The sequence below is a fragment of the Musa acuminata genome, chromosome BXJ1-1, assembly GCF_036884655.1.
Source record: "Musa acuminata AAA Group cultivar baxijiao chromosome BXJ1-1, Cavendish_Baxijiao_AAA, whole genome shotgun sequence".
NCBI classification, from domain to species: domain Eukaryota; kingdom Viridiplantae; phylum Streptophyta; class Magnoliopsida; order Zingiberales; family Musaceae; genus Musa; species Musa acuminata.
In genome coordinates this window covers 3,146,332-3,158,756 of record NC_088327.1, presented here as the reverse complement: position 1 = coordinate 3,158,756, position 12,425 = coordinate 3,146,332, and the positions used below count along the sequence as shown (strand labels likewise).

The 12,425-nt window shown below is 40.7% G+C and overlaps 2 protein-coding genes across 2 annotated transcripts; both read left to right on the top strand.

Moving 5' to 3' along the window:
• The first annotated feature begins 363 nt into the window (after positions 1-363).
• On the top strand, positions 364-3,950 carry LOC103978197 (uncharacterized). The gene is made up of 3 exons (XM_009393913.3): positions 364-2,032; positions 2,098-2,771; positions 2,840-3,950. Exons 1-3 carry the CDS (start codon positions 948-950, stop codon positions 3,856-3,858), a joined length of 2,778 nt encoding a protein of 925 aa, XP_009392188.2. The 5' UTR covers positions 364-947; the 3' UTR covers positions 3,859-3,950.
• A 1,181-nt stretch (positions 3,951-5,131) lies between these two features.
• Positions 5,132-11,629, top strand: LOC135608811 (dolichyl-diphosphooligosaccharide--protein glycosyltransferase subunit 1B-like). Its single transcript, XM_065101877.1, has 8 exons — positions 5,132-5,319; positions 5,468-5,512; positions 5,811-6,442; positions 8,319-8,466; positions 8,977-9,156; positions 9,448-9,516; positions 10,994-11,083; positions 11,278-11,629. Exons 1-8 carry the CDS (start codon positions 5,203-5,205, stop codon positions 11,404-11,406), a joined length of 1,410 nt encoding a protein of 469 aa, XP_064957949.1. The 5' UTR covers positions 5,132-5,202; the 3' UTR covers positions 11,407-11,629.
• The last annotated feature ends 796 nt before the right edge of the window (positions 11,630-12,425 follow it).

The window sequence follows — 12,425 nt, the reverse complement described above, 5'->3', positions numbered from 1 at the left end:
ACAGCCTGAGGACATTAAAGGTCACCTGAAATGGGAGCTATGCTGACAGCTCTCCCATGGAGACTCAAGTTGACTCTCCTCTTCCAGTTGACCTCTTCATCAAAGATCTGAGGCCAAACCTGCCTAAATTTGACAGTGCCATGTGTACATACATATATCTCATCCAGTTGTTCTCCATCCGAAATATCTCCAAATGATCTTGTGAGTTAGAATCCCAGATTCTGTCATCAACACTTTTCAAGACCAGACACAAATCTGGTCTCAGATTGGATTGTGGTCAAACTCCAACATTGTCGTTAGATCTCCAACCAGCAGCTGAGAGTCTAAAAGTCAAACCAGCTTAGGTGATGGCAGTAAAATATCTGCATTAAATCACGGTTTCTGCAGCGATTCACTCTGTTCTGATGTTATGTGTAATGAGAGCATTCGATCTCTGCTGTTCACCGAGGATAGAAAGTGATTAGAACTGGTCATTAATGGATGATTAGTTTCCTTGGCTGTTGCCTCTACAAACGTTGACTAACATGTAAGAAGTCTCTCTGTTGACCTCTGGATGAAGCATGGCTGCAACTCCAGTGAGAACTCATGCAAAAAATTGTTTGACTAAGATCAAATCCTCTCCTCTTTCCACTCGCAATGTTTGGCAGAAGGCATTTCGGTGTTACACCAAAGAGAGATGTATGAGTTTCTCTTTAGATCTTCTTCTTCTTCCTCTCCTCTATTTATACAGATCAAACTCCACCTACATAGAGTCACAATTCCAACACTGCAGCAGAGACTGAACACCTACATTGGCTTCTCCGTTTCCCTTCTTTCTTTTGAGGTACGATGTTCTGCTGTTTTCTCCATGTTTATACAGATGCTCGTGTGAGTTGGTAAGATTTAGGACTATAATTCGAAGAGAATTAGCTTTCCGTCAGATCTACCACATCTCCCGAGTTCCTTTGATGGGTTTCATTCGTCCTCTGACCATGAGAAACAGTCGGCACCTGGAAGGGATGCTCAATGACTATGTCGTGGGTAAATCGAGCAAGATGAAGACTCCAAAGCTTGCTTCTTTCCGCCTCGTTGCAGCCTTGACCTGCCTTCAGTTCGCCTTCGCCATGTACGCTACCTTCCTCTTGTATCACATGAGCTCCTCCGTCGGCCAACGCAGCGGAGCTGACTTCTCTTGGGCCTCCCGGATCGCCCACCACTGGACGCAATTCGTCGAACACTCGCACGCCCCGTCGAGCACCCAAGAGGTCCCTGCCGGCGAATTCCTCGCCGAGGTCTGTGAGCACGAAGAGATCGATTTCGTACAGAAGAAATCGGACGATGCGTTGATGATCAAGCTCAAGAGGGAGCTATACGATGAAGTGTTGGCATTCCAGGAGGAGAGCTCGGGGACGGAGACGCTTGCCGAGCTTATGAGGATGGAGTCGAAATGGAGCCCAAAGGGTCCTTCCATCCCAAAGATCACTGTCATCTTGAACCATTTCAAGAGGAAGACACTCTGTGCACAACTCGATTCATTGCTCAACCAGACACTGCCTTTCCACCATGTTTGGGTGCTCTCTTTCGGCAGCCCAAGCGAGCTCTCACTGAGAAGGATCGTGGAGAGCTACAACAACTCCAGAATCAGCTTCATCAGCTCGAGCTACGACTTCAAATACTACGGAAGGTTTCAGATGGCCCTGCAGACCGAGGCAGACTTCGTGTATATCCTGGATGATGACATGATCCCGGGCAAGAAAATGCTGGAGATCTTGTCCCATGTTGCAGGGACTGACAAGTACAGGAACTCAGTCCTGGGGAGCATTGGGAGAATCTTACCTTTCAGGCAGAAGGACTTCACCTTTCCAAGTTACAGAAAGTTCCGTTCCAAGGAAGCAGGCCTCTACTTGCCCGATCCTGCTTATGACATCACCGTGGACAAGATTGTGCAGGTTGATTTCCTGTCGAGCTCTTGGTTTCTATCTGCAGATCTTGTCAAGACGTTGTTTGTGGAGACACCCTTCACTTTCATGACCGGTGAAGACCTGCATCTCAGGTAATGTCTTTGCTTTCTATTTGGCTTTCACCGAGTCGAGTCTCATGTTGCGTGCATCGGTGCAGTTATCAGCTTCAGAAGTACAGAAACGCTGGGTCGTATGTGCTGCCTGTGGATCCAAACGACAAGGAGACGTGGGGAGACAGCGAGCACAGGCTTGCTTACGTCTCTGAAACCACTGTCATCTTCAAGGACATCGTCCAGGTCAGGGATGATCAATGGTGGCGGGCTTTGTCGACCGGTTATATTACTCAGTGGGCTGCAATGAACCCTCAGAAGATCGACGCTCTGTTTTACGCGCATTCCCTCGATGAAGTGAAGGCACTCTCCCCTCTTCTCGAGAAGTTCCGAAAGACGGTGGGGAGGAAGGCCTACATTGCTGTCTCAGGCGGGAGTTCTTCCTGCTCCTGCGAGGGATCTGTAGCTGTTCTCGGGTGGCCGAAGGTCGTGTGCAAGGAGAGGCGGTTCAAGATCTTTGATCTGGAAGTCGGAGCGATCTCAGGCGTGTCGAACTCGGAGGTCCCGGTGGTTCAGGCTGTGTACTCGAGCTTGAAGGGGCTCCTCAAGATCCACAACCCGAGTCTGCTGATCGCGGTCGACGACATCGATGCGAACGTCAAGAACGCGCTAAGAATGGCGGCCGAAGGCAGCGCAAATGGCACTGCTCTGGTTCTTCTGCCGAAGACCGCTGTGTCCAAGGCCTTGTGGATGGCTGATCTCCGGCCAACAGCATTGCCGAGTAAGAAATGTAACCCTCCGAGCTCACATCTGACCTTGTTTCTTACGTCCACGGCCTGTTCGTTGCAGATTGGAACCGGATGCGGATCACCGTGAACATCATCACCCAGAACCGAGCATCCTCTCTACAGAGACTTCTCAGATCTCTGCAGCAGGCACATTACCTCGGCGACGAGGTCCGCTTGAGCTTCAACATGGACAGCAAAGTCGACGAGGAGACTCTCAAGGTCGTCGGGTCCTTCCGATGGGCGCAAGGGCCAAAGCTGGTGCGGCGGCGTATCATCCAGGGCGGTCTGATCCGGGCCGTGAGCGAGAGTTGGTACCCCTCCGACGACGACGAGTTTGGCCTCCTCCTCGAAGACGACATCGAGGTCTCCCCCTACTACTACCTGTGGATCAAGTACGCGCTCCTGGCTTACCACTACGACCCCCAGGTGTCGCTCCCCGAGCTCTCCTCGATCTCCCTCTACACCCCCCGGCTCGTGGAGGTGGTGAAGGAGAGGCCCAAGTGGAACGCGACCGAGTTCTTCAAACGGATCCACCCCAACACGCCGTACCTCCATCAGCTCCCTTGCAGCTGGGGCGCGCTCTTCTTCCCCAAGCACTGGCGAGAGTTCTACGCCTACATGAACGCCAGGTTCACCGACGACGCCAAGAACAACCCGGTGCAGATTCCCAAGTCGAGGACCAACGGGTGGCAGGCTTCGTGGAAGAAGTTCCTCATCGACATGATGTACCTAAGAGGGTACGTCAGTCTGTACCCCAACTTCCCGAGCCAAGCAAGCTTCTCCACCAACCACATGGAGCCTGGCGCGCACATTAGCGCCAACGGCAACGTGGTGAAGCATCACAAGGAAGACTTCGAGGTGCCATTGATGGGGGACGACTTCACCAGCCTGCTGCCTGCGGGGAAGATGCCTCCGGCCTCCAAGCTGCCGGTGCTCAACCTGTTCAACCAGGCAGCCTCCTTGAAAGGGCTGAAAGCGGCGGGCGCAAAGCTTGGACAGGATGTGATCGGCTGCGACAAGGCGGAGATCGTCGTGGTTGATGGGAGCACTGGTTTGCCGGGGAATTGTTCGAGGTTCTGAAACATGAAGCACTTAGTGTTCGTTGTTTGTTTAGGGATTCCTTTTTTCCTTTGTAATAAATGTAGCATTTTATCTTGATCGACAACAAAATAATATCATGATATAGTTCTTAAAATTGACTTGATAATTTCGATAAATTCTAAAAAAAAATCTCAAGCTTTTATTTATTTATTTTGTTTGATAGAGTACTTTTTTTTTAATCAAAGATGAAATTACAATTAATCTCTACCTGACTTTAGTTGCTCACTTTCATCCTCTTGCACGGCCTTGCCATTAGCCAACAGTGTCAAAGTGGAGGATGAGGTTAAGGGTAAGAAGGTGACCACGGTGTTACATTCGTCCCACCGTCGGGTTGATCATTGGATTCTTCTCACATGTTGCACTCGATGATCTCGACGGAGGGCAAGGAGGTAATCATGACGCTGCCTTTGCCCCATCGTCTTGTGCCACATCGGTCGTTGGGCTCTCTTTATGCATCACGATCATTGGTCTCGACGAAGGGCAAGAAGGTGACCATGATGTCACTTGCGCCTCACCTCCTTCTGCTAAATTTGCTACTGAGCCTTCCTCACACATCATAGTTATCAATCACAATCGAAGGAAATTAGATGATCACGATGAGACTTTCTCTCTCTCCTCATTTGCATGATATGCACAAGCATAAAGCGAAGTTTTAGTAAGACGCAAAAGCGAAAGGTAAAATCGAATAAGGGCATGCTCCTAAGAACGTCCTTTTTAAAGATACAGAGATAGAGAGAGAAGCGACGATCGACGAGATAAATAATAAAGATAATATATTTTTTAGAAAATAAATAGTATCGTACTGAAAAATAATAATTTTTTTGGAGAATTTTTCCTAATAATTTTATACTTACAATATCATCTTTCACCGGTGTAGAAACCTACTATATATATATATATATATATATATATATATATATATATATATATATATATATATATATATATATATATATATATATTGGTATGAACAAAGCTAGATTTGGTGCTCGGTGTTTCCTCTGTTAATCTGTAATCGAGAATAAAAATATTTATGCTAATTAAATCATCAGCATTTATCTTGTAAGATGGCACGTGCAATCACGTGCATCTTAATAAAATCCCAAAAATAAAAAGAAACCTGAAGAAACTGCTTTTACATATTTATCCTTGAAGGGTTTTCGAATTATAGGTTTTGTAAGAAATAAAGGAGATTTTATTGGCACTTAACGCATAAATCATCGACTTCTGAGGGATACATATGTAATTTTATCTGAAATATTTGGGAAGGTCGGGAAGTCGCGAGTTCCTAGGGACGAGGAGAAGGGTGGAAGTCGTCGAAGAATGGGAAGAACCAGCGCCGCCATGGCGGTCTTTCTCTTTCTCCTCCTCTCCTTGTTCTCGATCCTCCAACTTGTCTCTTCATCGCCGGAGATTCGAGTCCTCAGCGCGGAGAGAAGGGTGAGATCTCCCGGCACGGAGAAAAGAAATTTCCGTCCAACTTTTCTTTTCTTCTTCTCCTTTATTTTCGTTGCTTGGTTGGCTCGTCTTGTGTAGATCCATGGATTCCTTTAGATCTAACTGTTGTTGCACTCGGCGCTGTTTGCAGATCGACGTCACCGCTCCCATCGCAAGGGTTTTCTTGACTTTGAAGGTACATCTTTCAGGATTTCTTTTTGATTCTACTTAATTTGACCATTCGATGATGTCTTATGATCGTACGTTATCTAGTACAATGTTTTCCTACTCAAACTGAAACTGCTTGCTTTCATCTCCCCAATGTTTGATTGAATGGGAAAAAAGAGATTATTTTGTGCGTCACGTTTTCTTCTTGACGCTAAGACCAACTGTATTCCGTAAATTACTGCTGATGCAACACTATATTGTTTTCCTCACTGGTAGTCTTTTAGATTGGTGTTCCGTGATATATGGTGTCCATGAAACTTGTTTAGGTGGAAAATGCTGGCACATCTGAAGTTTCGGAAGTTCTTGTTGCTTTCGCACCTACTGAAGCTGAACATTTAGCAATACTAAAAGCATCTGTAGCTGAAGGGAAACGCAAAAAGAAGACCTATGTGCCTCTCTCGGTGAATCCAAGTGAATCTCCAGATGCACCAAATGGTGCTCAGCTCTACTCTGTTTCATTACGTAGTCCTTTGAAGTCTGGTGAGGCAACAACAGTGGAGGTGCTTTATGTGCTAACTCATTTGCTTGAGCCCTTCCCAGCAGAGATTAGCCAATCAGAACCACAGCTTGTGTACTACCGTGATAGTGCAACTCTACTGTCACCTTATCATATCGTGGAGCAGATTACGAGTATTAAGACTCCCAGTAACAAAGTGGAATCTTTTACAAGAGTGGACCCAGCTAGTCGTGTTGGTTCTGAGCTAAGATATGGCCCTTACCATGATCATGGACCATATTCATACTCTCCAGTAATTGTGCATTTCGAGAATAACAATCCCTTTGCAGTTGTTGAAGAACTTGTTCGTGAGATTGAAATTTCGCACTGGGGAAGCCTTCAGATAAGGGATCATTACAAATTAAAACATGCTGGAGCACGACACAAAGGAGTTTTTTCAAGGTTAGTTCAGGAAATCTTAAGAATCATAGTCCCTATACTGTGTGACTCTAGTTATAGATGTGAATTTATATGCACATATTATATGTCTTAAATTTATGCAGATTATCCAATTTTGCTCCCAAAATGCTTTTATATCCGATATCATTTTCTGCTTTTGATTTTCTTGTAGGCCTTGTTCGATTTACATTAATCTCATGTTTCTCTGATTGTCTTGAATTGGTGAAGACATTCTTGTCACTATATTCATTTAGTCAATATAACAAATGGTGCCACGTTCTTTTTGAAAGGCCTCAACTAATGGTTTGATATCAGATATTGAGGAGTAATCTGTAATGTCCTTGTATTATCAGAAACAGAACATTATTTTAACCTCCACTTATGTACATGACTTTACTTATGTGTACCATAATTTTCAAAACAGAATACCAATCTTGTTTAACCTCCACATTGATTTTGTTGAGAACAGATAGATCCAAATTCTAAGACGAGGAAATGCTGAATAGTTTCCATCTTAATGGTTTTTTTTCGTTGAACTAAATAATTTGTCAACATATCGCTTTTTTAATTGAGAAAATTGGCTACTGGATTTGTCTTCTTATTACCATCTCTTTGTCTCTCTTCTCCTCTACTCCTTCGATCCTCTAAACCCAAAGTCGCATTTGGCTACTTTGCTGCCCTATTTTTATATCTCCTGAAAATTAGTAGTAGTCAAAATCTATAGTGACCTGCATAAATCCAAGTTGAAGAGAACTTGGCAGGAATCTTGGAAGTTGAGAACTGCTATTCCTTTGCAGCAGCAATACCAACCTCTTTTTGAGTTTGTATAGTCCGAGATATAATTGGAAACACATGTAGAGCCCTGCTACATCTTCTACTCTACTTATTTGCAATGATATCTCATATGATGATGGATATATTTCAGTATATAAGGTATAGCTTGCTCAAGAATGCAGCTCATATACTGAAATATGGACTAGGAAGTAGGAACAAAATATATAATGTATATAATGAAGCAAATTGAGATGAGAACTCCTTGATATTAAAGTAATACATGACATCTTTGCTTGTAAAGCAATATGTAAGCCTTATGTCCCAAATATTAGATAGCTTATGGTGAATAAATTGTGAATTTTATATTTTCCTTTACTTAGAACCATCTATAGTTTAGAACATAATATGCAGTAGTACTTCGTAGTTCGTTCTATAGGACCTGATAAGAAGACCTGATAATATGTGGTAATACTTTGTTCTATAGTCCCCAATCCTATAGGACTAGAACCAACTTACAACTAACATAAACTCCAAAAAAGAAGACCCGATAAGAATTTTATTTAGAACTGCATATGAAACTCACATCATGATTTGCCAAATTTATCGATCTATGCCATTTGATGCCTCACTCTTATCACCCAAAATAACTTAAGAGCTAGTTGGAATCACTCGCTTTTGGGGATACTTGCCGTTGGTATTTTTAAAAGTGTTAGGCGCTAAATGTGCGGCCTAGGTTCCATTCACTATCAGGTGCTAGACAGTTGTCTAGTTGATAGGATATGAGCCTCCTATGATGATTATCTGTAATTTGAAGAGATTCGGCCTCCTAAGTATGAAAGAGGGAGAAATGAGAGATTTTACCAATAATGAATCTGTGCAATAAATTTAGAGGAACTTTCTATGTAGCTTATTGATTGGTCTGTTAGTAATTTTTTATTCATTATACTGTTGGAAGTGGTTATATTGATAGTGTTGTATGCGGTCTTATTGATTTCTATCATTTCTTTATTTATGGTTTAAATTGGCTACTCAAGGACATGCCTATATTATTGTAAAAGGTGCTTAGTGCTTGTTAGCTGATATTCTTACCAAACATTCTTGCTAGGCTTGAATATCAATTTAAGCAATCAGTCAGCGGTGTTGCTTCCTTTAGGCACCTTCTTATGAAGCTGCCCCCCCGAGTTCATTCAGTGTACTATCGTGATGAGATTGGAAACATCTCATCATCTCATTTGCACATTGATTCCCAGAAGGTACTTGTTAAAACTTAACGCAAAATATTTTCTTCAAAAATTTCATTTGCATAGTGATTGGCATGTCCGATGCTGAGTATGAGCACCATGCATGTTACTGCTGATCCAATGCAAGTTACATTGGCACAGTTATTAAAATGATTGGTTTAATGTGACACTGTCTGAAGTTGTGTTAGCCTTCCAGTTTTTGACATGTTTAGTGTGTTAATCATCAGCATGGTCTTAGCATGATAGTTGATGCAATACTGATACATGGCCAACACATCCAGTCGTCACTTTTGACTGACTTCTAATCTGTCATTTGATAAAGTTAGATATGCCTCTAAACTAAAATGGCATTAATTTACTAAGATTTGCATATGTTGCCTGCTCAGAATTTTAATGAGTAATTGCATTCCATCTTTAAAAATCCTTAGTTATATAAATAAGTATGCAGGGTATCTGATACAATTTCTTGATGGTTTGCTTTATGCTACATGCTAACATATCTTTTTCATGTGCATTTTTCAGTCGGAACTAGAAATAGAACCTAGGTACCCATTATTTGGAGGGTGGAAGGCCACTTTCACCATTGGTTATGGGCTGCCATTGCAAGATTTCCTGTTTGAATCACATGATGGCCGGCGTTACCTCAACTTCAGTTTTGGATGCCCTCTTATTGAAACAATGGTTGATGATCTAACAGTTAAAGTAAGTCTTATATAACAATGGTTGATGATCCTATGAGTGTCCAAGTATCATGTCTAATGCATACTTGATATACTTGATATGGATATGACAAGCAAGTTAAAGTATCCTTGTCTTAATTGTGGAATAAGTAATGGCAAAATTTTTGTAGCAAAGTTACTTGATTGGGTTTCTTGTTATAGGAAGTTCATTTTTAATTATATTTAATTACAAATATTAGGAAACTAGATTTTGAGAAAAAAATTGCTTTCGCAGACTTTGTGAAAGAAAAATTATTTTTCTGTATTGCTGCAGGTCATTCTTCCTGAAGGATCAAGAAACCCTACAGCTGCAGTTCCCTTCCCAGTGGATCAGCATCTTGAGGTAATTATATCTACTCTGACATACTCTAAGTAGGCAACCTTGATAAGTTAGGTTAAGTATATCTTGTTTGGACAATGTTCATAGTCTCCTAGATAAGGGTTAATTATGAATGCTTCACCTGGGGAGATCCTTTATGCAAAAAAAATTTTCTGTTATTTTCTGTTTATGCAAGAAAATTTATATGACCTGATACAGGTGCACCAGCATAGGGTATATTAGATTTTCCTGTTTTAGGTAGCTGCTTTGTGTTATAGTTGATTAATATGTCCATGCTAATTTGGGCTAGTTCCTCTTGAGATGTTTGTGGGCAAAATTATTTGAAAGACCTTTTTCATTCAGAATTTGTGATTTGATGTTCTATTAATGTAGTGAGAATACGCATCTTTTCTTTGAAAATAAATTATTTAAACTTCTGTGAAATGTTTAATTTGCTTATAGATAGTCAGGCATTTTCTCATGCAACTTAGTGTAAAAGACCTTGGCATTTTACATGAATAAGTGGTCTTAATCAACCAAAGTAGATTCTTCAATTCATTCTTGATAGGTAGCAACTAAATATACAAAATGCATTTATCAACTAAATATATAAAATGCATTCACTTTGCAATTATTTTGTTTGATCAAGTTATATATTATTCTTAGAAGTTAATGATCCCACGATTTTTTATTGCAAAGTGAATATATCTTGAATATCCAGAGGCTGTGTGACTTTGACTAATCATGCTGTCAAAATGAGATAATTATCATGCAATTTCAATACGCTTTATGACTGCTGGATACAATTTTTATCAAAAAGTTAGATACTTAGTGTTCTCTTAAATTATGGAACTAAGGATCACCCTATGTGATCCATTGGAAGTGAAGCATCTTTGTTTAAGAGGCTTTTATTAACATTTTCTAGGATTTGAATGTTGTTGCAACATCGAAACATGTGTCATATATGTAAATAGTTTCTCTTGAACATTCCCAACTCCTTATTTGCTTCTTGACAACATGCATTGTTCAGAAGACCTTTCAGTATCTAACCATTTAACTCGTTTATCACAACTTTTTGTTCATACTTTAAGCCCTAATTATCACCCATGCATGTCCATAATGTGCTGGCATGAGAAAATTATACAACATGACCAGCACTAGCATGACGCACACGAGATCTGCACTACATAACACAAGCTAGAAGTGTGCAAAATGGCACATTTTATTAATCAGCATGGCCCAGATCCTTGTGCCAATACCATGTCAGCACGATACAGCAGGGCTCATAACTCCTCAAAACTCAAAATTATGATAATTTGTATATATCATCTGTGGTACAAAACTATGAATAAACATGAATCAATAAAGCACAGTTGCTGCTATTGAGAGATCTGAAAATTCTATAGCGAATTGATAATCTATTATACAACTAATTGTCTTTCCTGTTATGCCTGCGATTGCCTTCTGACCAGAATGAGAATTTATTTGTTCCATTATGCAGATGACTTATTCATATCTTGATGTTGTTGGGAGGACGACGGTAGTTCTCCAGAAGAAAAATGTGGTGCCAGAGCATAACACCCCTTTCCAGGTAGTTCTTCTCATTTTAGTGAAATTGATGCTTTCAATACATTTCATTTTACTCAAGGCCCTGTGTTCTTGTTATGCATATGCCTTGACATAAACATAACAAGGACACAGAAAGTGCTGATGTTGAAAAATAAGTACTTGACTGACACAGGAACTGGAATTAATTTATTCATCTTGACTGTCCTTTTGCTGCAGGTCTACTATGATTTCAACCCAGTTTTCATGTTTGCAGAACCCTTGATGTTGATATCTGCTGTTTTCTTGTTTTTCGTTGCATGTATCGCTTATGTTCATGTTGATCTATCCATTGGGAAATCTTCATAGACAATCTCAGAAGATAGACAATTACAATTTATTAGCACCTTAGATTATAAAACCAAATGCTTCAAGGTACAAGACCCACCCTCGTTATATTATTTTGGTGGCTTTTTGAAGATTCTTCTCAATTGAATTTAAGCCCTTTGTAGCATAGTTGTCACTGACAATTTTGGCTGTTATGGATGGCATCTCATATATTAGTAGTAATATTTGGATTTTGGTTGCTATATTTTTACAGCTATTATTCCCTATGTATGAAAGCTTTAATACATATTATAGCTACTGACGTGTTGCTGGGGTTATCATCATTACACCATTTGTGACTTACATATTATGATATGCTTGTGCATTCATAAATTTTGTTTGATACTATATAAAATAACGAGCATATGACAATTTTGTCTATTGCAACAAAAATAATCTTCATATGGTTCACATATGGTCAGAGAACTTATGTTGGAACTCCTATAGATATGATGCTGGTTCTATAGTGGAAATAACCAGGTATATTCTTGATGGAGCAATAATTAGTGCAAAGACAACAAGAGGTTGCAATTTGCAAAGCCTAAACATAATTCCATTTGCTCTATGTAGTGTGGATCTTTCTAGCAAATAGACAAGCTGCTTAATAACCTCGATGGCTGCATGTTCTTGGGCCAAACTATAATCGAGAAGCTCTAGTGTTGAACTGATCAGTAATCAAATTAAAGAGCATGAAAAAAGGGCACTGGAATTTGACCTCCTGCAGACCAAGGAGGCAAAGATAAACTATCAAGAACTGGAAGGGTACATGTCTAACTTATACATCTCATAACGGATAATAATTATTTGACAGGGTGATATGGGTATCTAATGATAAAGGGACAATCTAGTATTCAGGATATTTTTGAGAGGCTCTCTGGTGCTATAGCTTTTCCACTTCTGGATATGAGACCTGGTAACGTGGCCGACTTAAGATTACTTTCATGAGAACTATAACTAAACCATCCATTATTTCCAAGGATCAGCTTGATTGTGTAATACAA

Excerpts from the sequence above, each read along its gene's own strand:
- LOC103978197 (XM_009393913.3), top strand. The coding sequence starts at position 948 with ATGGGTTTCATTCGTCCTCTGACCATGAGAAACAGTCGGCACCTGGAA. Across the intron at positions 2,033-2,097 it reads GGTGAAGACCTGCATCTCAG|TTATCAGCTTCAGAAGTACA; the intron begins GTAATGTCTTTG and ends GCATCGGTGCAG. Across the intron at positions 2,772-2,839 it reads CCGGCCAACAGCATTGCCGA|ATTGGAACCGGATGCGGATC; the intron begins GTAAGAAATGTA and ends TGTTCGTTGCAG.
- LOC135608811 (XM_065101877.1), top strand. The coding sequence starts at position 5,203 with ATGGGAAGAACCAGCGCCGCCATGGCGGTCTTTCTCTTTCTCCTCCTC. Across the intron at positions 5,513-5,810 it reads GGGTTTTCTTGACTTTGAAG|GTGGAAAATGCTGGCACATC; the intron begins GTACATCTTTCA and ends AAACTTGTTTAG. Across the intron at positions 11,084-11,277 it reads AGCATAACACCCCTTTCCAG|GTCTACTATGATTTCAACCC; the intron begins GTAGTTCTTCTC and ends CTTTTGCTGCAG.